Below are 26,300 nucleotides of genomic sequence, written 5' to 3' on the forward strand. Positions count from 1 at the left end.
AAATGACTGAAATTTTCAGTACTGAAAAAATAACTGAAATTTTCAGTACTGAAAAATGACTGAAATTTTCAGTACTGAAAAATGGCTGAAATTTTCAGTACTGAAAAATGGCTGAAATTTTCAGTACTGAAAAATGACTGTAATTTTCAGTACTGTTATCAACTTTTTCCCAACATTACTGAAAATGATATAAAAATTAATGCACTGAATAGTGATGTTTCCTAAAAGTACTGTTTATATAGCGGCATTTAATGTACTGATTAGTAATGTTTCCTAAAAGTACTGTTTATATAGCGGCATTTAATGTACTGAATAGTAATGTTTCCTAAAAGTACTGTTTTTATAGCGGCATTTAATGTACATGTAAACGCTAGTCAAATTGTTGGTAGTGTAAAGATGTACATAAAAGAAGGACATAGAACCAATGTTAATGGTTAATATTTATCATTTTTAAGCATGAATTATCTCCCTTGATAGTGGATTAAATGCAACTACAAAAATATGTTGGTCTTTAAATATATATTTTTATCACTGTTTATATTAATTATCTCTAGTAGAATCACAAAAATGGAATTTTGTATACATGTGTAACTCTCATTTGAATTTCAATTTCATAGATGCATATATTATAGTGATGGACTAATTGATTTAGTAGTAATGTTTCTATAATTATTAATTTGTAAATTTAATTACTTTCACACATCTAATATCTTCTTTTCTTTTAAACTTTTAAAAAAGGAAAGTAACTCCACTTTATGAAATAGATACTAGCTGTTACTGTAAATAGATCATTTACTTCCAAAAAATGAGTTATCTCCCTTTTTTTTACTGTGCATGAAACTTTTCCTCAAACTATTAAATTAAAGTAAAAAAAAAATTGTGAGCAATTTCAATCTGCACAGTAGTTAAACATTAAATAGTACATGTGAATAAAAACAGTAAGCATACAGAAAAGAGTTTTATATGTACTATACGTTGTCAATAAATGAAAATTAATTTGAATGTATATCAATTTTTGAAGTTTCTATATTTAAAGTGCAGTATAAAACTGCTATGTTTTCACAAATATCAAAAACGTCTGATTCAACATGCATTATAAAAGTGGCGAATGTTAATAACTTAATCCCTTAACCAAATTAAGGAGGAAAAAATATCATATCAAGGATTATATGTGTATTGACTAGATAGCAATTTATTTGTTTGTACACTTTCCAAATATTCCATACTGTTTTTTATACTGTAAAAGATTTCTCAATTCCCCGAAAGAGTTGATGAGTTATCCGGGTTTGTCAAACAATGGGGAAAATTTAAACTAAAACATGTAAAAAGCTTTATCTTTATTTAGTTTTTATAATTTTTAGTATTAAATATTAGGTATATTTTAAGTAGTTTATTTAGGATTGTCCTTATTACTCGGGAAAAGGTTAATGTAAAATTTTGAGTGTCCCCATTCTTATGGGAATTATTTTCCAATCAATGTAGGGAAATAGTTACAGAAAAAAAAGGCAAAGTAAATAAAGTTGCAATAATTGACAGATATGGGTCAAGGATATTGAAAAAGTGTGAGAAGACTTGTAAAAAGAAAAGGTACCTTGGGAATGTGGTAAATCAACCCCCCCCCTTTTCCCATACAATCTGCTTCAGAACTGATTTCAATTTTTTAATTATCTTTTAAACTTTATTTATAATGAATAAATTTATGGTCTTTAATATACATAATGTCTTAGATTAGTAGTCTGTTTATTGTCTGCTATTTGGACAGGTTGTTGTCTCTTTGACAAAATGTTTTCCACTTTCATTCTTAATTTTATGTGTTATGAAAACTTATTGACTGACAGTAAAATATTATTTTAGAGACAGACTTGCCCCCCTCCCCCCCTCTCTTTTTTGGAAAATAATTGGTTGCTTATATAAAAAATCACTGAAGCGTGACTGGGGCGGCCCCTTCTTAGCCAGTCAGTGGGCCCCCATTTATGTACATTTCTGGATCCCCCCAGGCCCTGTATTCTAATTCATGGTATTTGAAAGCTAAATGTGTGGTAAATGATTGCTAATTAGACAAGGCTGGTTTATTTCTCATTGAATTTAAGATAAACATTTATCTTTATAAATATATATATATTATTTCACACAACGAAATCACAGTCATAATCTGTGATTATACTAAATAATATAATAGTCCCAGTTATTAATTGAAATAATAGTTAAATAAGTTATTATATTTTATAAATTAAAGCCATATAAAAGGGTTGTCCATGTGGAGGTGCTCCTTTGTAAAGGATGCTTATAAAACAAAATAATTTGTTATATGTTCCAAGAATTTGTTTTGTATTTAATATATAGTCACTATATATTACAAGATTGGGGATACCTTTTTTTCACATGGAGAAATACTTTGAACATCAGCAAAATATCCGCCAATCTGTAGTCCGGATTCGGACTTTTTTTAAAACGCTTGAAAGATACAGATTATGACGCGTTTGAAGAAGAGAAGAACGCAGCCGATAATAATTTGTCAACAACAATAGTACTTGTTTTAGCTAATTTAACAAGACAACCAATGCCAAGGAGCTATGAATTAATAAATACTCGAGGATATACTACAGGTAACTAAAAAAAAATGATTAAATAGTGCAGGAATAAACAGAAATCTGCAATTACTGAAAGCTTCCATCTTCCGTTTGACATAATTCATTACTTCACGTTCGCCCAAGTACCTGTTTGCCCTGATTTGTTTTTTTATATGTTGTCTGCTTGCATAATTTTTATTATTTGAACAGAGTAGGGCAAAGAATATTGAAAAATTCTGCAAATATGTATATTGCTGCAAACGAAAAATTATTTTCCCTTTCATTTTGCAGTATTTAACAGTCTTCACAATTAACTGTTAAATCTATAGGCACAGAGCTCAATTTTTGATTTTTATAAGTTAGATTCTGTAGGCCTGTCCTGTAGATAGGATTTTTACAGGCCTGATAGCAATTTAACATGCCTGGGCTGCCACTCCGCGTGAAGACTAAGTATTATAACAGAGACATATAATAAATAAACTGTCTGTTTGTTGTCTCTTTGAAATCATTCCACATTTCTATTCTCAATTTTATCAAATACTTTTCAGGTTTTACAATACGTACAAATGTATATGTACATCATTGTTTTTACTAATTTTTTACTAGTTTATCAAAACAAAACCTATTAATTTACAGTCTCACTAATTAGCGACAAGAAGAATATTTTTTTATCATTCAAACCGATACTTCATTGTACATGTTGTACTACATGTATCTTATCTATGATCAACTCAGTCTAATATAGATAACAAAACACTTGCAGTTTAAATATCGCATACATTTGTACATGTATGACACAGGACAATAGTTATCACATACATGTACATTTGTACATGACACAGGACAATCACTGACAAGTTTCAAGACTTCCTAGCAGTAACTGAAAGCCAGCACAAATACCTAATCTGTGGTACACTTTTATTCCGCAGGTGGCTGTACCTCACTTTTAACATTAGATATCATTTAACGTCATATCATAAGGAAAACAACTGTGTTGATTTCTCTTATTCAAACATATCTGGATAACAATTTAAAGAAAACTACCACAAGGGCCAGAGAATTTCCTGCTAGGGGAGGGAATTGTTCCCATACATTTTTGTAAGTCTTGAACTGGCAAAAATATATGAATCAATAACTACAATAAGACGATACAATATGAAACAGATGTGGAATTGATTGTCAATGAGACAACTCTCCACAAGACACCAAATGACAAAAAAGTAACAGCTTAAGGTCACCGTACAGCCTTCAACAATAAGCAAAGCCAATATCACCTACTCATGTACATTTACATGTACATTGTATGGACATGATGGAAGACCCCAAAATCACAAATGTATATATAAAACATTAAAACAAGAAAACTAATGGCTGAATTAATAAACAAAACAATGATAAAAAACAAATATCATTAAGTAACTAACAAAGCCACAAAGAAGAACCACTAAATTACAGGCTCCGGACTTGGGACTGGCACATTATACATGTACAGAAAGGGGCAGGGTTAAACATCATTGACATGTAAGGAAAATCCCAACTCGCACCCTAATATTATAGTTATATTTATTTTAGATCATGACAAGCAGTAACAAGTTTACAGATCATGCTCAATATATATATATTCTGTTCAGAAAATAATAACTTCAGATGTTTTATTTTTGCAGAGCTATGTAGTCCTTGGACAGTGGCGCAAAAAAAATTCATGCAAATAATCAGTTTATTTCTTTTTTTGGGGTTATAATATATATTTTAGGAAAAAGGGGCCAAAAAGGGCCCAAATAAGTATTTTCTTGGTTTTTGCACAATAACTTTAGTTTAAGTAAATAGAAATCTATGAAATTTTGACACACGGTTTATGACCACAAAAGGAAGGTTGGGATAGATTTTGGGAAGTTTGGTTCCAACAATTTAGGAATTAGGGGCCTAAAAAGGGCCCAAATAAGCATTATTCTTGGGTTTTGCACAATAACTTTAGTTTAAGTTAATAGAAATCAATGAAATTTAAACACAAGGTTTATGACCACAAAAGGAAGGCAGGTATTGATTTTGGGAGTTGAGGTCCAAACAGTTTAGGAATAAGGGGCCATAAAGGGGCCCAAATAAGCATTTTTCTTGGTTTTCTCACCATAACTTCAGTATAAGTGAATGGAAATCTATAAAATTTAAACACAAGGTTTATAACCATAAAAGGAAGGTTGGTAATGATTTTGGGAGTTTTGGTCCAAACAGTTTAGGAATAAGGGGCCCAAAGGGTCCAGAATTAAACTTTTTGTTTGATTTCATCAAAAACTGAATAATTGGGGTTCTTTGACAAGTTTGATATGCTGAATCTTAATTGTGTATGTAGATTCTGAATTTTTGGTCCCGCTTTTTAAATTGGTCTACATTAATCATTTAGGTCCAAAGGGTCCAAAATTAAACTAAGGTAGTATGTTACATTACAGGGAGACAACTCTGTAAAAGTCAGTTGAACAATTTGATAGTTTTCTATTGTTGAGGAAAAATTAAGCTTCTCAATGATCAAAATTAGTGTTTGTCAAATTGCAATATAGACAATAATTTTTTTTCTGATAATGTGTGTGGAATATAGCTTAAGCTACAAACGTTTAGAAAAAGTAATTTTTGATGTTGATTGGTGTAATTTTACACAATATTATTTTCAGAGAGACTCGGGAGCACCTGGGGTACCCGGGGCAATAGGAGAAGTTGGAATTAAAGGAATGAAAGGAAATTCTGGACCAAGAGGACCAGCTGGACCTCCAGTAAGTACTATCTAAAAAAAACAAATAAAAAAAACAGTTGGATAGCACATATTTGTAAGAATATTATAAATTGTGTAAAAACTGTTAAACTTTGATAATTTTTATTTGGGAAATTATGTCTTAAGCAAAAAAAGTTTGCTATGAAAAAAATTAATGTAGATCTGAATGCATAGTCATTAGTGAATAACCTTATATGTTTATAAAGACTTTCTAGTGATTAATGTAAGCAAAGAATCACAAAGTTTTACTATAATGGATTTTTTTTATTTTAACATACCTTTTGATGGAAAGTCAATATTAAAATGATTACTTTGTTTACTTAAGGGCCAACCAGGAGTACAAGGAACTTCAGAACCTAGAGGAAATCCAGGCCCTGTGGTATGTATTCAGCAGTGTTTGTCACATGTAGATTTAATGTATATGGTAGGCTTTTTATGGTAGCAAATATTGTAGGATTGATTGATAAGTGTTTGAGTTATGCTGAGCTCACATTAGTATGCTTATATACCACTTATAAATAAGTAAAAAGACAACTTAATTAACATTACTCTTGTACAATATATAGGCTTTTTTTGGATCACAGATAAATTATCACTTTATGATTGGTTAAACGCCGTCACGTGGTGACCCCCTATGAGACTGTATGGGGTTAGTAAGTTTCATATGGGGTTCATGACGCGTTAATGGCGACGTCATCTATTAATGTTGTTGTGTTTCTTAAGGTTTTTTTTTAACAAAATGCCACAGAAAAAGTCCAGCGTCCGATAAATTCGTTATACGATTAACTACTGACCCCCTACAGATCCATAGAGGGTGAATAAAACTCATAGGGGACTCGGCCTCCAGCCTCTGACACCCCTATGGATTTTACTTACCCTCTATGGATCTGTATGGGGTCAGTAGCGAACCATATAACTTATAATATTTATTTTAATGAATGTTGTATGTTGTTGTGAGAACAGATATATTGAAAACAAATTCATATATGGTTGAAATTAATGCCAAAGGAATTAGAAAATTATGTATCGTTAATGATTAAAAAATGTATAGTGTAATGAATGGTAAAAAGTATGTTTTTCATTGATTTAAATTAATAATACAAATGTGCATGTTTTAGGGAGAAGCTGGTTCCACAGGACCACCTGGCCATGGGTTATCAGGAGAACAGGGACTACTTGGTAAGTAAACATCACAATATAGATTTTATTATATTTCAAGTATTATGGGGAGTCACAATTTGTATGAAGAGGGAAAGTTATTCTGCTATAATAAAAATTGTGAAATCTGACTTAATATTGAAACGATTTGACCTAAAAGAGAGGAAGGAGACCACTGAAAAGAGATTACATCAACCAGCAACAATTGATAGCTGTAAGAAAAACAACAGCTAACCATGCAATCTATTTGACAATGATTTAATGGACAAACAATTAATTAAGTTAGAGTCAAATAGATATAATTAAGAGATATCTTTATCAGAAAGTTTGATATTTTACCATCATTTCAGAAGACTGGTAACCAGAGAAAGATTTTCAATACATGTTTTAAGAAATTACAATTATGGTCCTTGAAAGATTTGAAATTAGAAAAATCTATAAACTGTGCTTTGACAATTTGTTTACTTGTACAATAAAGAACATTCAAGAGTTTGATTTTCAAAAAGAGTTGAAGTGCATGTAAAGCTGACAAGAAATTAAGCTAGATATATAGTTTATTAAGCCTTTATGTTAATGGTATATACAATGTATCTGGGTCAGAATTGATGACTTTTCTCATCACTTGGCGTCTGTCATCAGTCGTTGCTAACTTTTACAAAAATCTTCTCCTACTGGGCCAAATTTAACCAAACTTGACCACAATCATCATTGGGGTATCTAGTTTAAAAAATGTGTTCGGTGACCTGGTCAACCAACCAAGATGGCTGCCATGTCTAAAAATAGAACATAGGGGTAAAATGCAGTTTTTGGCTTATAACTCAAAAACCAAAGCATTTAGAGCAAATCTGACATGGTTAAATTGTTCATCAGGTCAAGATCTATCTGCCTTGAAATTTCAGGGACTAAACTTAACGCTCGCCCGGGCGACCAGATTTTCGGCTGGGCGAATATATTTAGTCATCATGATCGCCCAGCTCGCGACTGTAAAAAAAAATGAAGTAAATCCGATTTGTACCCTTTCCCCCGCGATATTAACAAAGACTGTTCCCAAAAGGAAAGCTGTTTGTCTTATCAAAGCGATATAGAAAATTATATAGAGTATTTCCGAAAACCAGTAGGTTATTTCTAATAACTGAACCCAGTCGAATAGCTATGTTTTCAATCCGGAGTCACGATGTTGCATATATATACCTTCTTCTTTCCGCATGTTTTCTTAGTTCTGCTAAATTTTCTACGATAATTTCATTATTGAACAGTGTTTTCTATTTTACTGTTCAATAAGCATCGTGAAAGGAATGTTTTCTTATTGTCCTGTGAGTCATTACAAGCCTGTGTTAGACGGTAACTTGTCCCTGAATCGCTTTTTACAAAAATATTTAATAAAAAACGAAATTTAAAATCTCGTAAATAAAAATCCCAATATCTAGTTTCATATTCAATCTTCATTAAAAACTTATTGAAAATATATTTTGATCAACACTAATAGAGGATGGCTTGGATTGAGATAGTATTTAATGTTCAAAGAAGGAGCCATATTGTCTAAAGGTGCAATCAACAGTTTTTTTCTATGACGTCATATTTTGAGGGACCATCTATAATTGACCCTTAGTGGTGTTAATGTTAATGAAGATACTTGTATAAAACTAGATATCATTAGAATCAGAATTTTCTCTAGTTTAGAATGAAATAAAAATAAATTGTACTTTTAATAGTACCAAAAAGTTTTATCCAGAGAAGATGGGGAAAACATTGCCTAATCTATGCATAAAAAACCTGAAATCAGGCCATGTGCACACCCATGCAGACATGATACATGCACATTTTTCATATTCAAAACTGTATAAATTTCATAGGTTTTTACCTGGTCTTTCTAAAAATTTATGCTTCAGGCTACGTTCGCCTGCTCCGAAAAGAGCTACATTGGGTGCAAATAAGTTTTGCACTTTTCACTGCCAAAAAAACAGGATGTTTACAGTTTGTCTCCCCTTAAAACATGTGTATTTAATCTAATTTTTAAAAACTATTTTAATCATTCAACCTGTTTTAATTGAAGCTAATTAACTTATTTTTACAATCAAATATAAAAAACATGATACTTTTTTACCAATTATGTTGATAAAAAGGGACTTTCCTCCAAGTCTATTTTTAGTTGGGGAATAACCCCTAGTTTTTTATACGAAACTGTTTATAGCACCCTAAAGGTCAACAGGAAGTTGAAAATTTGAAGGGAGATAATTTTGATAGGAAACAACCTAAAATAAATATTGTCAAATCTTATGATACATTTCTGGTGGCAATAATTCAAATATTATAATGGTTACCACAGAAAAAAATTTCAAGATTACAAGTAGGATTTCACAATGAGGCTTCATTAGAAAAACTGTTTTGTTTCATACCATGAACATATACATACATTTAAAGAAGAATCAAAGAAGTTTGTATTTGAACATATATGAAGACTACTTCCTGTTTTACTTCTTGTATGAATGATCCTCCTTACGTGGGAGCACTTAGTTAACAAATGTACAAGTTTGTTAACATAAACATCAAAATGATTTGCTTTGCTTCATGGTATGATAATTTGATAAAAAAAAAAAATCTGACTAGAACCAACATCAAGAACATATTAATTTCTGAATAAGGTTTAAATACAACTAATGTTCTCCAGCTGAGCCTATAGCTAGCAATATTTAAGGTAATTTATACAAAGTATCCTTACAATCCCGGTTATTGCGCTAAAGTGCCCTTTCAGAAAATTAGCACCCTTCTGCCCTGAGATTTAAGCTGGAACACTGTTAGTAAGTATATACTAAGTAATTTTCAGTTTTGTTTTATTTTAGCATAAAGATTAGTGGGCTCCTAAAATCTTAAGCGGGCCCCTGAAAAAAATATCTTAGGGGCCCAGCTGGCCCCTAGAGAAAAACAGTTAAGTTTAGTCCCTGAATTTTCAGATGAAATTGGACAACCCCTTGTTTGGTTGCTGTCCCTGAATTGGTAATTTTAAGGAAATTTTGCTGTTTTTGATTATTATCTTGAATATTATTATAGATAGAGATAAACTGTAAACAGCAATAATGTACAACAAAGTAAGACCTTAAATAAGTCAACATGACCAAAATGCTCAATTGACCCCCTAAGGAGTTATTGCCCTTCATAGTCAATTTTTACCAATTTTAATAAAATTTGTAGATTTTCACTAATATTTTCCACTGAAACTACTGGGCTAAGTTCATGATAGATAGAGATAATTGTAATCAGCAAGAATGTTTAGTAAAGTAAGATCTGCAAACACATCACCATGATCACCATCACCAAAACACAATTTTGTCATGAATCCATCTGTGTCTTTTGTTTAATATTCACATAAACCAAGGTGAGCGACACAGGCTCTTTAGAGCCTCTAGTTTTATTTGGAAAACATTAATCAGGTTCAGGGCTTATATTTATAATAATTAATGTAATTTAAATTTTCAGAAATACACATTTGTTGCTTCAAAGATGGAAGAGGATTTGAAGTTATACAATGACATGAATGAATTGATTAAAAATACATGTAGATGAGACCCTGTATCTACAGTACATGTAACTGGTATGTACAGTTTTTGTTATGTAGTTTTTATAGTCAAAATGGTATTGAACTTTCACGTGAATTTCACATGAAAAATTTATATTAACTTTTGACTTCTATGGAATAGACACTGTAAATTTATGAGAATAGAATTTTATATTCTGGATTTTCCTAAGATTCAATTCTTATTACATATGAATATACCCATGTGTTATGCTTGTAGTTTTAGGAAAATAAACTATCAAAATAGCTTGACCAAGATTAAACAATTACTGATATCATGAATTAGGTTATGTAGTTATTTTTAGCTCACCTGGCCCGAAGGGCCAAGTGAGCTTTTCTCATCACTTGGCGTCCGTCGTCCGTCGTCGTCGTCCGTCCTCGTTAACTTTTACAAAAATCTTCTCCTCTGAAACTACTGGGCCAAATCAAACCAAACTTGGCCACAATCATCATTGGGGTATCTAGTTTAAAAAATGTGTGGCTTGACCCGGTCAACCAACCAAGATGGCCGCCACGGCTAAAAATAGAACATAGGGGTAAAATGCAGTTTTTGGCTTATAACTCAAAAACCAAAGCATTTAGAGCAAATCTGACATAGGGTAAAAATGTTAATCAGGTTAAGATCTATCTGCCCTGAAATTTTCAGATGAATCGGTCAATCGGTTGTTGGGTTGCTGCCCCTGAATTGGTAATTTTGAAGAAATTTTGCTGTTTTTGGTTATTATCTTGAATATTATTATAGTTAGAGATAAACTGTAAACAGCAATTATGTTCAGCAAAGTAAGATCTACAAATAAGTCAACATGACCAAAATTGTCAGTTGACCCGTTTAGGAGTTATTGCCCTTTATTGTCAATTTTTAACCATTTTTCGTTAATTAAAGTAATCTTTTACAAAAATCTTCTCCTCTGAAACTGCTTGGCCAAATTAATCCAAACTTGGCCACAATCATCTTTGGGGTATCTAGTTTAAAAAATGTGTGGCGTGACCTGGTCAACCAACCAAGATGGCCGCCACGGCTAAAAATAGAACAAAGGGGTAAAATGCAGTTTTTGGCTTATAACTCAAAAACCAAAGCATTTTGAGGAAATCTGACATGGGATAAAAATGTTTATCAGGTCAAGATCTATCTGCCCTAAAATTTTCAGATGAATCGGTCAATCGGTTGACGGGTTGCTGCCCCTGAATTGGTAATTTTGAGGAAATTTGGCTGTTTTTGGTTATTATCTTGAATATTATTATAGATAGAGATAAACGGTAAACAGCAATAATGTTCAGCAAAGTAAGATCTACAAATAAGTCAACATGACCAAAATGGTCAGTTGACCCGTTTAGGAGTTATTGCTCTTTATAGTCAATTTTTAACCATTTTTCGTTAATTAAAGTAATCTTTTACAAAAATCTTCTCCTCTGAAACTACTTGGCCAAATTAATCCAAACTTGGCCACAATCATCTTTGGGGTATCTAGTTTAAAAAATGTGTGGTGTGACCTGGTCAACCAACCAAGATGGCCGCCACCGCTAAAAATAGAACATAGGGGTAAAATGCAGTTTTTGGCTTATAACTCAAAAACCAAAGCATTTTGAGGAAATCTGACATGGGATAAAAATGTTTATCAGGTCAAGAACTATCTGCCCTGAAATTTTCAGATGAATCGGTCAATCGGTTGTTGGGTTGCTGCCCCTGAATTGGTAATTTTGAGGAAATTTTGCTGTTTTTGGTTTTTATCTTGAATATTATTATAGATAGAGATAAATTGTAAACAGCAATAATGTTCAGCGAAGTAAGATCTACAAATAAGTCACATGACCAAAATGGTCAGTTGACCCCTTTAGGAGTTATTGCCCTTTATAGTCAATCTTTAACCATTTTTCATAAATCTAAGTAATCTTTTACAAAATCTCCACTGAAACTACTAGGCCACAATCATCTTTGGGGTATCTAGTTTGAAAAATGTGTCCGATGACCTGGCCATTCAACCAAGATGGCTGCCACGGCTAAAAATAGAACATAGGGGTAAAATGCAGTTTTTTGCTTATAACTATGAAACCAAAGCATCTAGAGCAAATCTGACAAGAAGTTAAATTGTTAATCAAGTCAATATCTATCTGCCCTGAATTTTTCAGATGAATTGGACAACTGGTTGTTGGGTTGCTGCCCTCCAATTGGTAATTTTTAAAGAAATTTTGCCGTTTTTGGTTATCTTGAATACTATTATAGATAGCGATTAACTGTAAACAGCAATAATGTTCAGCAAAGTAAGATCTACAAATAAGTCAACATGACCTAAATGGTCAATTGACCCCTTAAGGAGTTATTGCCATTTATAGTCAATTTTTAACAATTTTCATTAATTTGGTAAATTTATGTAAATTTTTACCAAATATAGTTCTCTGTTACTAATGGGCAAGGTTCATGATAGATATAATTGTAAGAAGCAAAATCGTTCAGTAAAGTAAGAACTTCAAACACATCACCATCACCAAAAAACAATTTTGTCATGAATCCATTTGTGTCCTTTGTTTAATATTCACATAGACCAAGGTGAGCGACACAGGCTCTTTAGAGCCTCTAGTTTGTCTTGTCTGCAACTGATGGTATGGTGAAGTACATGTCTTTCTGGGAACGGTTCATCTTACAATGACCTGATATTCATTGTGATGGTTCATTGGTCAATATGAAGTTTCATATTTTAGTCTGTTTGTTATATACTGTATAAAATCAATTAAGATATCAGCTATATTTGTTGTAAGCAATGATGTAAGGGGTTAAGACATGAAAGAAGGGGGCTTGAAAATGATTTTGAGTTGTGTTTTTATAGGCACTAAGTATACTTACATATACATAATACAGGTTATGTGTAGTACAAATACATGAAGAGAGTTTGTTTTCATAAGAAGTTTATTATAAAAATTTAACATGGTACGATTGCCAATAAGACAACTATTCACTAGAGTTCAAATGACTGAATTTTGCTAACTATAAATGAGCATATGTACAGCTTTCACCAATAAGAAAACTGATACAGAATAGTGAGCTATAAGGTGTCAGATCACCAATTAAAAATACCAATCTGTTCAACCAAATTTTGCAATTTTCACAGCTTTCGAAATATTTTACCTTAAGTTTAACTTCATAGAAACCAGGTATATCCTGATTTGTACATGTATCAGCTTTTTACATGCCATTTTTTTACCATACCTTTAAAGCCTTCTAACAAAATAACTGACCTTCGAACAGAGGTACTCCAAAAATAACCCCTGGTTTTCTGGAAATCTTAAATTAGTATACTATGGAGCGTATAAATCCTCAATTGTTATTGCAAACTCATAGACAAGTAAATTTTGGCTCAAAATGGTCTAGATATATTTCTCTTTCACCAAAAGTTTCATTTCTGCAAATTTGTTGGTTAGTTTAAGTAAACAAGGACATCAAACACACTGTTTTTTTTGTCAGAGTAGGGCTACTTTTACATACATTCTAAATTGAAGTGAGTAATTGGTAGTCTGACACCATAAAATGTCCTGAAACTGGGTTTGTGGGAAATACTGGATAAACCCAGGTTTTATTGTCAAAATTTTACTGGGTAAATCACCATAAAATCACCAATTTATCATGTCAGAGCTTAAAATACAATACAGTTTTCTCCTGATTATAAGTGGGATAAATTATTGGAGATTAAATTGATGTTACCTTTTTTGCTGGACTACAATACAGAAATAAACATTACATGCTGATTTTATTATATTACAGGAACTGTAGGAAGTATTCCAAAGTCTGATTGCAAAGTATGCATTACAGGATTCTATCATTGGAGCAACATCTTAGGAGGATACATGTAAGTGGAAATGTATGAAGGAATCCTTGGGTACAAATATCAATTATATGCAGAAGTGGACTCTTAAACATTATTAACAGACATGGTAGTCAAGAAATTTATACCATTACCAACTGGAATTAACTATTGCGTTTATTTTTTCAACCATAAGTACTTTCAGAATACAATACAATTCAAATTCAGATTGTTGTGTCAACATAAAAAAATGTACAAGTTAAAAAAAATGAAAATGCATATATCATGTACACGATGTATTGAATATGAACTTTATATAAAAAATGAAGTAACAAAAATGTTTAGCTTTATATTGTGCAGCCAAACTTTGAAATCTTTAAATGGTATATAAATGCCTGTTATTTGTCAACATTTTGCCTTCACCTTAAGATCAGTGTTAAAATGAGAAAACTATTTTGCATATATGAAAAAAGAAGTAGATGGTTGTAAATTAGACTTTCAATTTGGTACATTTGTATATCAGCTAGCCCTTGTTTCATAGAACTTTCTATTTTAGTTTATTAGTACAATGAGATATGAGGTATACTCAGCTACTTTTGTATAGGTACTATTTCTGTACTAAAAATATGTAGTACTGGAAATTTACTTTTAATTTTTAGCACTATTTCTTTACTTTAAAATTATTGTAATATTTAGGTACTTGTATTTTACAGTACTTGATTTGTACTAAATATTTTGGAACAGAAATAATACAATATTCCATGTTTGAAAATCATAATTTTAAGAGATTTGAAATAGAAAAACTTTCAAAATGCTGAAAATGTAACAGTAATAACCAAAAATCTGTAGTACCTAAATTTCCAGTACAAATTAAGTACTGTAAAATACAGGTACATAAATATTACAATAATTTTAAAGTAATAAAATAGTACCGAACATTAAAAGTAAATTTCCAGTACTACATATTTTTAGTACAGAAATAGTACCTATGCAAAAGTAGCTGTGTATATCAATCTGATTATCAGACAGCAATAACACAACAAAAAACCCGAAAGGCATTTAGCTATAGTTGCTAACATGCAGTCCTCATCAAAAGCCAGGTGTCTAAAAGATTTGCCATGATATATTGAATTGACCAGCGACTATAAACAATTACAATATGAGTCAAAATAGAGCTGCCATCAAAACCAAATTCTCTGAATAATTTTCTTTTAATAAATATTAGATTATAGACAACCATTGAAAAGGTTTCTGACTTTAAATGGGTACATGAATTTGTGGTGAGGTGAACTAGTTATTTCTTCAAAACCATATAAAAAAAATTGGCATCTTTCGCAAATAGTTCTTATCCAGAATATAAGAATTATCCAGAATATAAGTTCTTATCCAGAATATAAGAATTATCCAGAATATAAGTTCTTATCCAGAATATAGTTTGTGTCATAACTGATGACCACACAATATGACTTATACATATATATATGTATACATTTGAACATGATATAAATCGTTTCTAATGTTATAGTACATGTAGTACATCAGTGCAAATATCTTCTTTAAATGGCCAATCCATAAATCATTTACAAAATGTACAGGTTTGTTTCAGACAAAAAAAATTGTGGATACAAAGAAAATAAAATGGAATGAAAGCATGAACACATGACCAAGAAGAATATTTTTCATGCTTATATATGTATCAAAACAGAATTTGTATTAGATTAGAATTGACTTGCATGAAGAAGCTCAAATCCTGTGAAATTTGTGTTGTTACGGCTGAATTCACTTTAATTTCATTTAAAAAGAAGAAGCTCGGTTCATGTTAATTTCACATGAAAAGTTCACGTGAATTTCACGTGAAGGCTCAATTCATGTGAATTTCACATGAAAAGTTCACGTGAATTTCATGTGAAAGTTCAATTCACGTGAATTTCACATGAAAAATTTAACGTGAATTTCACGTGAATCAGATATTTCACGTGAAATTCACAGGAATTAAGCTTTCACGTGAAATTCACGTAAATTTTTGTCGTGAAATTCACGTGAAATATTTCACGTGAATTACGCGTATAAGCTCGATTAACGTGAAATTCACGTGATTTTTTTCACGTGAAATTTACGTTAATTTTACGTTAATTTCACGTGAACAAAATTTGCCTGTGTATACAATAGAACAGACATGAAATGGTCCCATGTGAACTGAAGTTACAGACTAAAAGATTGCATGAATGATCTTCTCTCTCTATATATAGTCCCTAGACAGACTATCTTACTTGATAAGAAAACATTTCAGTTATAACTTCAGTAACAAAACAATTAGGAATGCATGAATAACATAAAACAAATTCTCTTTGAATGATTACTTGTAACATTGTGTTTATAAAACACTTTTCATAGACAATTGTAATTGTTACAAGGTATGCTAGGCTTGGCTTCAGTTTCTGATTGAGTATAGTTCACATAAGCATCAAACTTCATGTCTCTCTAGTTTTTCAATCGTAATACACAAAAAATTACCATGCCAAATATCTTCACACAGAATGAACACATTTAAAAATAAATGGAGGTCTTCACACAGAATGAACACATTTAAAAGTAAATTGAGAATGTGTCTATGGGCCCCACATGTAAATAAACACAAAAGTCAACTTCCACATAAGGATTATGGATTAAGAATTGAAAACAGTTTTGTGATTATAGACATTGAGTATAAGTTTCATAACATTTGGTTGAGGCAAACTAAAAATAGAAAATGGAAACGACAAATTTAGCAATGTTTTCCTCCATAAAGGGACATAACTCAAATCTGTAAAAGTGAAGCCACCAATTTAAAACTTCATTTGTGTTTAGTGTAATTAAGCATTTTGTATAACTTTCATAACATTCAGTTCAGGCAAACTTAAATAAGGGAATAGATACTAATTTTTGGAACATACAGACATCCAGGTCAAGGCTAACAATCCGCTTCCTTGGGAGCATGACAAATTGGCTCACCTGACTCTACTTAGGTTTTTGAAATCATATAAAACTAGATGTGTCAAAGCAACACAAATGGCCCCTCTCAAAAAGTTGGAAAATTTGCAATTTCAGTAGCACATATGGACACAAACATGATGGTAGTCTCGCATATCAAAAATCAGCTCAAAAAGTGGAGACGTATAGAAAAAAAGTCTGTATAACTGTGATTTTCAACAATTTTCAAAATTGTAAACCCTTAATTTTGACAAAATTTAACAGGGCAGAACAAAACTTAAACTTGATTTGTAACTCATCATGGTTAACTCACATACCGAAAATTAGCCTAATATCTGAAGGCATATAGAAAAAAACTCTGTATAATGGTTTGTTGCGGAATGAAGGAATGACGGAACTACGGAATTTCAGAATTACGGAATTTCAGACAAGGGTAAAACAATATGGCACCGACAACTTCGTTGCAGGGCCATAAAAGGATAATATTTGGCTACAAAGTAACAACACTTGGTCAGCACCTCATAAGAAACATTCATGCAATGTTTGGTTTCATTCCATTCAGTGGTTCTCTAGAAGAAGTTCAAAATGTAAAAATTTAAAGCTGACACTGGCAACGGAGGCCAAGTGATGAGAAAAGCCCACTTGACCCTTCCGGCCAGGTGGGGTAAAAAGAATATAAACGTTTGCCTAAATATTGTTAAGTAGATAGATTGGGCAAACTAAAATACTGCAATATAGAATTTCTCTGTCCTATGTGTCTGAATTAGGACTAAACGAAATACATGAAAAGGAATTAACGGTAATTTCTACATCTTATTTCTATATAAGCATTAACTTAAGATAAAATAGTATCAAAAGATCTATGTTACTATGTGCAGAAAACTTCTATTTTTGAGTGAGCTTTAGTTGATGCATTGCCAAAAGAAATTCTGAGGAACACAATTTATGCTGATTCAATACTTTGGTTAAAATAACATCAAATATAACTAATATTCTGAGGAAGCCAGTCTCAAAAATATTAACCACAAGTCATTTATATGACCAAGCATATCTCATGTTATTTCTAAAAGTATCAGCTGGAAAATATTTTACAAATCATAGATCAGATGGAAAATCCAATCAAGGTATGATACTGTGGAGAATGATTAACATGCATTGACATGTACAATAAGTCAATTCAGTGCTTCTATAGGAAAATAGGAGACACAATGTTTATATCATAGATAAATCATGACTAGTATTGAAAAAGGAGATTAAAGCTCACATTACCATTGCCATGGTATAGATTTGATAACAAAGAGAATATTATACATGTTCACAACCTTATAACCACTGATAAAACAATAGGAAATACCCTATGATAGCATAGACACAAACTCCTACCTCTAATTGCATGTCCACAAACTCATTAAAAATAAGATATGGTATGATTGCCTGTGCATGCACCCATTTTGTGTCATTAATGATTACACATACACAAATACATAACCTCTGATTACATGAATACAATCTTTAACACTCTTATTACATGAGTACAGATTCATGGTCTCAAAAACATGAAAACAAATATGAACACAGATTCATAATATGCTTTCAATGCATGTACAGAAACTCATACTTTAGAAACCTATAAAATCATACCTTCTGATAACATTTACATATTCAAAGAATAAAATTGAGAAAGGAAATGGTGAATATGTCAAAGCGAAAACCACCCGACCATAGAGCAGACAACAGCGAAGGCAACCAATGGGTCTTCAATGTAGCGAGAATTCCCGCACCCGTAGGTGTCCTTCAGCTGGCCCCTAAAAATATGCATAATAGTACAGTGATAATGGACGTCATACCAAACTCCAAACTATACAGAAGAAACTAAAATCCAAAATCATTTAAGACTAACAAAGGCCAGAGGCTCCTGACTTGGGACAGGCGCAAAATTGCGGCGGGGTTAAACATGTTTCTGAGATCTCAACCCTCCCCCTATACCTCTAGCCAATGTAGAAAGGTAAAAGAATAACAATACACACATTAAAATTCAGTTCAAGAGAAGTCCGAGTCCAATGTCAAAAGATGTAACAAAAGAAAATAAATAAAATGACAATAATACATAAATAACAACAGACTACTAGCAGTTAACTGACATGCCAGCTCCAGACCTCAATTAAACTGATTGAAAGATTATGTCTTCATCATATGAATATCAGGTAAAATCCCTCCCGTTAGGGGTTTAGTATTATACTATCATAAAATTTATGAAAAGAACATAACCTGTGTCATGCCAACATCTGTTTTTTTAGAAGTAAATGTGTTTAGTTCGGATGCAAAGACCCTATCAGTGAAACAATGTTAAAGCCAAAATATGCAATCTTTAATGACCTGACAAAAGTATCGTAACTATATCCCCTTTTAATAAGTCTCTGAGGAGAATGCTGACAGTTTTGTGCTTTATAAAGAATATTTCCATAAAAAACTTGTATATAAACTCATACTCTCAAAACTAGTACACAAACTCATACAATTAGAAACTTGTACACAAACTCATACACTCCGAAACATGTACAAACAGTCATACCCACAGAAACTTTTACGCAAACTCATACCCTCAGAAACATGTAAAAATAACCTCATACCTCAGAAACTCATACAAGAACTCATGAACTCAGAATCATGTACACAAACTCATCTCCTCAAAACATGTTTACAAACTCGATCCTTCCATATGAGAACATATAATGTAAAACATGTACACAAACCAGTTGAAAACATCCATTCAAGCATAGAAAAGAATATGACAAATGTAGGCTTCCCTGGAAACAATTTTCATAGCATATAGTTGTGATTCCTTGAGATATAATGCTCTTGAAAGTTATTGGTTTCAAATGAATAATACATCTTTCATTAAGTTAAATAGGAATCAACAAACCAGCAGAAAAGTGAGATAGAAAAGTGAGTTTTTTTAATAAATATTCATGATTGGTTCAATACATATTAAAATACAAAAAAGTTGTAAGGTGACGTTTGGATGAAATGTGTTTTGTGAACAACATGATCATGTGATATCAATTATTGAGAACAACATTGATCATGTGATATCAATTATTAAGAACAACATTGATCATGTGATATCATTATTGTGAACAACGTTGATCATGTGATATCATTATTGTGAACAACATTGATCATGTGATATCATTATTGTGAACAACGTTGATCATGTGATATCATTATTGTGAACAAAGTTGATCATGTGATATCATTATTGTGAACAACGTTGATCATGTGATATCATTATTGTGAACAACTTTGATCATGTGATATCATTATTGTGAACAGCGTTGATCATGTGATATCATTATTGTGAACAACGTTGATCATGTGATATCATTATTGTGAACAACGTTGATCATGTGATATCATTATTGTGAACAACTTTGATCATGTGATATCATTATTGTGAACAGCGTTGATCATGTGATATCATTATTGTGAACAAAGTTGATCATGTGATATTATGTCAAAACAAGAGTATTAGTGACAAGGGTAAAGGGCAAACTATGTACCGTTCAGATAAGTCTTCAACAAAACTGTAAAAAAGACAAACAAGATTTTTTTAATACATGATAAATCTTAAGCACTGAAGAAATGTAAGTATTAATTTTTATAGATAAGTTATCACTGGTGACAGTTGAATTCTTATGTGTTGAAAAAATTAATTTAAGTATTATATATAATTGATTCTGAACAACAGGTAGAAGGTACATAATTGGAAGACAGCAATCAATTCAACATTAAAAGGGGACATAACCCTTACTTTAGTGTTAAAACCTGATGGGATATCTAACCAGGTAACATTCCATGCCCTAATGAGAAAATGAATGCAATAAAAATAGTGGACTTTGTATATGAAACATAGGCAATGGTGACCTAAATATAATCAAATGACCCTGTTTTGTATATTAGTTCCTGTAAGGGACGACATCAAAAGATCGATGTAGGATAAAAAACTTAAATCAAATAGTTTGGGGGTGGGGGTCAACTATGCTGCAAGTTTTGTTAATCTAAAATCGATTTTACATATATCCCTATTGGTCAATCAATTTTTCCCAAATGAGGTTAAGAGAGGGTGTGGGGGTCAGTGAAAAAATTATGTGAATTAAGTTTTTTATCCTTCATTGAACTTTTGATGTCGTTTCAAAGAAGATCAGAAAAATCTTTGTTGGCAAAATGTATTAGTCAAATGTCAAAGCACAAGTTGGATATCAGAGATTTTATAGCTTACATAACTGTGTCGTTAATTTTAATTACATATCCTGCATTTACGTGTTTAAGTTGCTAACATTTACGTCATTTTGTCTCTGGTGGATAGTTGTCTCATTAGCAATCATACCACATCTCCTTATTTTATATTAATCCTAAACTAAGATCAAATTCCTGTAAGAGCACCATTTTAAATTATTGAAAGCTATCATTTTGCATTACATCACTACTGGCCTCCCCTTTCACAATCTAGATCTAATGACGTAAAAGTACATATTCTAACATTGAATAAATATTTAACATTGTAAGAATTGTATGACGATTGGCTAATTAGAAGGGTATTAATTTACATTTAGGTTTCAACTTTATGTAATGTTTCATAAATAAGTAATTTATCCCGTCATGATATCAACTTCAGAAAACTGACAGAGAAATTTGTTCAATAAATTAAGTAGTGTCTAAAAAATTACAGTATAGAGTAATATAATGTCCTTAAAACCATGGTCAGCAATAGTCTGCCATTTCCATATGAGCTACAAACCTTCAATACATTAAGGATTTTAACATTTCTGAAAGCTAACAAACAAATTAAAAACAGCACAGCAAACATGATAAAATATCACTGATATATCATCATATAAACTTATACTTAATTGCAAAACTAAACAAAATCAAAAGCAGAATAAAAAGTATAAACAGAAAATTGTACATCTATAAAAGCTTCAGATATTTTCCCAGCAGAATGTAAAACTGCATATAAAAAAAAGATAAATGCACATGTAGAAGTTTACAGTACAGTTCTGTATTGCAATAGAACTAGGTAAACCTTTGTCTTACATAAGATGGTCATTTAAGTTGAGAACAACATTTCTGCACAATATCTAAGACTCTAAGTAAGAGAGAGGCATAATCACTATCAATTCATAAGTTCTCATCTTAAAATTGAGAAAGGAAATGGTGAATATGTCAAAGCGACAACCACCCGACCATAGAGCAAACAACATTGAAAGAATCTCAAAGTATGTCCAGCATTTTGTAGGATCTAATATATTTCTTTTCCTTATATAGTTGATGTGTTTCCCTCAGTTTTAGATGGTTCCCCAGATTTATTTTTCCTTAATCATTCAAATTATGACCATTGCAGAGTTAACCCTTGTGAGTGACAAACACAGTCAAATATGCCATTGTGTCTTAGCTTGTCCTTTTCTTTTCTAACTGCTTTTATTCTTGGGTATAAAAGTTGGGTAAATAATGATACAATTCAGTTTCCAAGAAATATACAGGACCCCAAATTAAAATGTACCTTCTCTTTACATTGCTAGATCTCTGTGATTGACATGAATGACTTTTAAATAAAGATATCTGTTGAGAACTTTTGAAATGATTTTTGGAGTTTAAGTACATCAATAACAGAACAAATCTACTTACATGCTAGTGTAGAAAGAAAATTAAATTGTACAAGTTTTATACTATCATTCTAAATTGACTTTAGATTACACCACCTGGTGAACATATACATGTACAAATTGAATTTGATAAGGACAGACAATTATGATGAAACAAGTAATTGTTTTCAATTGATTTATTGGATTTTGAATTGCTAAAGCATATAAAATAAATCAGCTTTTTATTCCTTGGTGTATATTTTTGCTTTTTTAAATTAAAATCATTGATACAGAAAAACATGCAATAATTTAACGAAAAGCATACAGATGTATTTAATTATTTGAACAACACTTAAAGTTTATAAAAAACAAGTTTTATTATATCAAATCTGAAAGACTGTGCATGCTTATTACCAAAGTAATTGGATAATTTCATTTACGAAGCATGGGGTATAAAAACTTGATAGACTACAAAAACCAAATCTGTGATCATAGAGATAGGCCATGGATATTAATGAGATGATTTTATTTTAGGACCAAAAGGGAATTAAATCGTGAGACTAACAAAACACCCATAAATATTAATAAGTTGATTTTCAGTTTAGTTCTTTTAAAAGTACAATTTTCTTTTTTAGAGAAGCTATCTTTATCTTTATTTCTGACATCAATGATTTCAACATTGAATTACTTTACTAAAGAAAATAATCTATTTTCATTTTAAAACTCTTTTTTAGTTCTTCTATTAATGAATTTTAATTTCCTCTTGGTATTATTAATATTATTAACATGAACTTATGTGACCTATATTTCTCAACATGGACAGAAGGAATAGGGTAAATTGTTATCATATGAACTAAATAAGACCGTACCTTGAGCGTAAATAGTTTACTTTTATAAAATGTGACTTAAATGGAGATTTGTATCATTTCACTCATACCACATCTTCCTTTATCTATTTAATTACGTTTTTATAAACCAACTTAGGACTATAGTAGGTCAACAAGAACATAATCATTATTTAGTCTGAATCTGCTTCCTTCAAGAAGTTTTAAAGAGATATTTGTTTAAAAAAATGTCTCTATGGGACACAGACACTCCCCGTCACTGTAAATTCAGCAGTTGCAGTTCCACTTTTAAAGGGACATAACTCTCGTAACCTAGAACAGTGAAAAAGATTTCACCCAAGAACAATGAATATAAGCCTTTTAATACTACCATTTTGCAGGTTTCATTTAAAGTTTATACTTGAAGCTACAATAATGATAAATTGTTGGGATCATAGGAGATATTCTTAAACTTCAAACTGGACAATCTCAAGGATAACCATGTACAATATAAAAAAAAAAGATGTGGTATGATTGGCAATGAGACAACTGTCCATAAGAGACCAAAATGACACAAACATTAACATTAACAACTATAGGTTGGTTCCAATTTGCCTTGTGGCTTCAGAGAATATAGAATGACTATGAGAGCCACACAATGGCAATACAGCCAACCAATGACAAAAGTTTATCTTTTTAATTTGAAATCTTAATACTCTCATGTTTGCAACAGAATTGCTTTCCAGTTAAATTCATACACTATTATAATGTATCTGTATTACAAAACTCAAAATAATCAAAAGAACTTTTAGTATATCAAGCAGATATGAAACTATTCCCAAACTTTATTTTCTATGTCAAACAATGGCAACAATCAATTCACATGTTAAATGGATTTATGTAAATTAATTCTTTTGATGTGTAGCTAATCATTGTATGATTCCAAATAAAGAAGCTGGTGCAAACAAACATTGATTAATATTATTCAAATCATGCAAAAACCAAAATCTAATACTAATTGCAAACATACTTCTCTCCCCTTGGTAGACTGGAGAAATCAGTAAAGTTTGGTTTTTTAGCGTGGAATTGGTTATCATCTGTGAGTGATCTTGATGGTATGGTTTGATAGAGTGGATCATCCTCGTCTGTAGAGAAAGAAAGTGGTCTAAGTGGTGTAATTATAGTATTTATACTGGTCAAGTTATTCACACATTATCACATAGACAAGGAATCTTTTACTCAATCAATTATTCTATGTGGTAATGGCCTTACTTAACACAGTGGTCACATCTAAGGATACAATTAATCAATTCATACAACTTAATGCCATTTCATCTCATTTCTTTTAGACCATTTTTTCAAAAGTTCTATGAAATAAATGTTAGCATGATTATACTGATATGATTTGATAGCATATCAAACATTGTCCACAGTATGGTTTGCTGTTAACTTTAGCAATAACAGTCATTTCTTTCCTTATAAAAGAACATCAAAATTACATAAATAAAATAGCTTAAAGTACTAGCTACCATTTTCAATTGTAATAGTTTTGGATAAAATTGCGACCACAAATTAAAAGATAATGTATTAATACAAAAAAAACCAGACCCCACTTATAATGATAGGGGATGGTTCCACCCTATATGCCCCCTGGATCAGCTACTACCCTTTTAATCTGTTTAACAATTAATTCAATCAAGTAATTATTATCAAAGACACAAATTAAGTTATCCAAAAGGTTTTCAAATTCTAATTTTTGGGGCAACCATTTCATAATGTTTGTTTTATTGTTGTTTTGAACAGTCCTAACCCAATCTGAACAGTTAAGAAATGTTTAATGTAAATTTGGATTTATAAATTTTGGCAAAATGAATATAGAGAACTGCAATAGCTGACATTGCTTACTGATCACTAATGCATACAAATTGACCAATTATTGGTCCATACAGGGACAGAGTTAAAGTTGTGACTTGTTCTATGTAAAATTATGTTAAAGCATGAAGCAGCAATAATAGCTTCCTATAGAATATAATAATTATGTTCATTCTAAAAATTTGATTCCTTAGATATAAGAAAGGAAATTGATTTTTCTATTTTAAGATATATTAACAATGGCTTACTTGGTTATTCAACTTAATTATTCTAAAAATAAATTGGGTCAATTACTGCATATGATAACCCTGATTAACTTTATCCCTTTTCTATTTTTAGTTCCTAGGTCTATATTTCTACTATTTGTAAGGTTAAAATGCACTTATTTAACATGATTTTCAAAGCAGATCTTCTTAAGACAAATGTTGCATTTTGTTGGGGGTCACAACTGAAATTAAAAAAAAGTCCCATGACAGAAGTTTACAAATCTGTTACTTTTAATAAACTTTTGTGTTCATCAAATATGTTACAGATTGGACCAGATAAAATAAGGGAATAGCAGAAATTGAAAGGTCTAAATATTAAAGTCTAATATATTGCTGGGTTTGAAATGGAAAAAATGGTCCCATGACAGAAGTTTCAAAATCATTAATTTTTGTTTTCATCAAGCATGTAAAAAATAACAGATTGGGCCAGATAACATAAGGGAATAGCTGAAATTGGAATGTGTAGAAATAAAAATCCATTATATTGTTGGGTTCAAAATTGAAAAAAAAGTTCCATGACAGAAGTTTCAAAATCTATTATTTTTGTTTTCAATAAATTTTTGTTTTCATCAAATATGTAAAAGATAACAGATGGGATTGGGGAACATAATGGAATAGCTGGAATGGAAATATATAGTAATAAAAGTCCATTATATTGTCGGGTTTGAAATCTAAAAAAAAAGGTCCCATGACAGAAGTTTCAAAATCTGTTTATTTTTGTTTTCATCACAGGTACCATCTTTAGTTAACTAAAACATAAGGGAATGGCTAAAATTGAAATATATAGAAATAAACGTCCATTATAGGTACAACATCAAGCTAAGCGAACCTCATGATGCATAGAAATATAGCTTAAATAATATATCAATGCT

At 31.2% G+C, this 26,300-nt stretch overlaps 1 protein-coding gene and 1 long non-coding RNA gene across 8 annotated transcripts in view; one reads left to right on the forward strand and one right to left on the reverse strand.

Moving 5' to 3' along the window:
• LOC134716353 (tetratricopeptide repeat protein 24-like) overlaps window positions 1-26,300 on the reverse strand; it is an 85,793-nt gene that overhangs the window by 31,881 nt on the left and 27,612 nt on the right. For 3 of the 7 annotated variants that reach the window (XM_063579308.1, XM_063579309.1, XM_063579306.1), the window contains 2 exons: window positions 24,321-24,435; window positions 20,385-20,408 (listed from right to left, as the gene is read on the reverse strand). The exons of 2 other annotated variants lie outside the window; for them this stretch is intronic. In XM_063579308.1, the coding sequence (XP_063435378.1) occupies window positions 20,385-20,408; window positions 24,321-24,435 (139 nt within the window). The remainder of the gene's footprint in view (window positions 1-20,384; window positions 20,409-24,320; window positions 24,436-26,300) is intronic. 2 more of the 7 variants (XM_063579310.1, XM_063579307.1) reach the window with 1 other exon arrangement.
• Window positions 2,232-14,474, forward strand: LOC134716355 (uncharacterized). The gene is made up of 6 exons (XR_010106870.1): window positions 2,232-2,606; window positions 5,234-5,332; window positions 5,657-5,710; window positions 6,450-6,510; window positions 9,964-10,078; window positions 13,815-14,474. It is a non-coding gene; the product is annotated as an uncharacterized LOC134716355 (long non-coding RNA).

Source organism: Mytilus trossulus, chromosome 4 (genome assembly GCF_036588685.1).
Source record: "Mytilus trossulus isolate FHL-02 chromosome 4, PNRI_Mtr1.1.1.hap1, whole genome shotgun sequence".
Lineage (NCBI taxonomy): Eukaryota > Metazoa > Mollusca > Bivalvia > Mytilida > Mytilidae > Mytilus > Mytilus trossulus.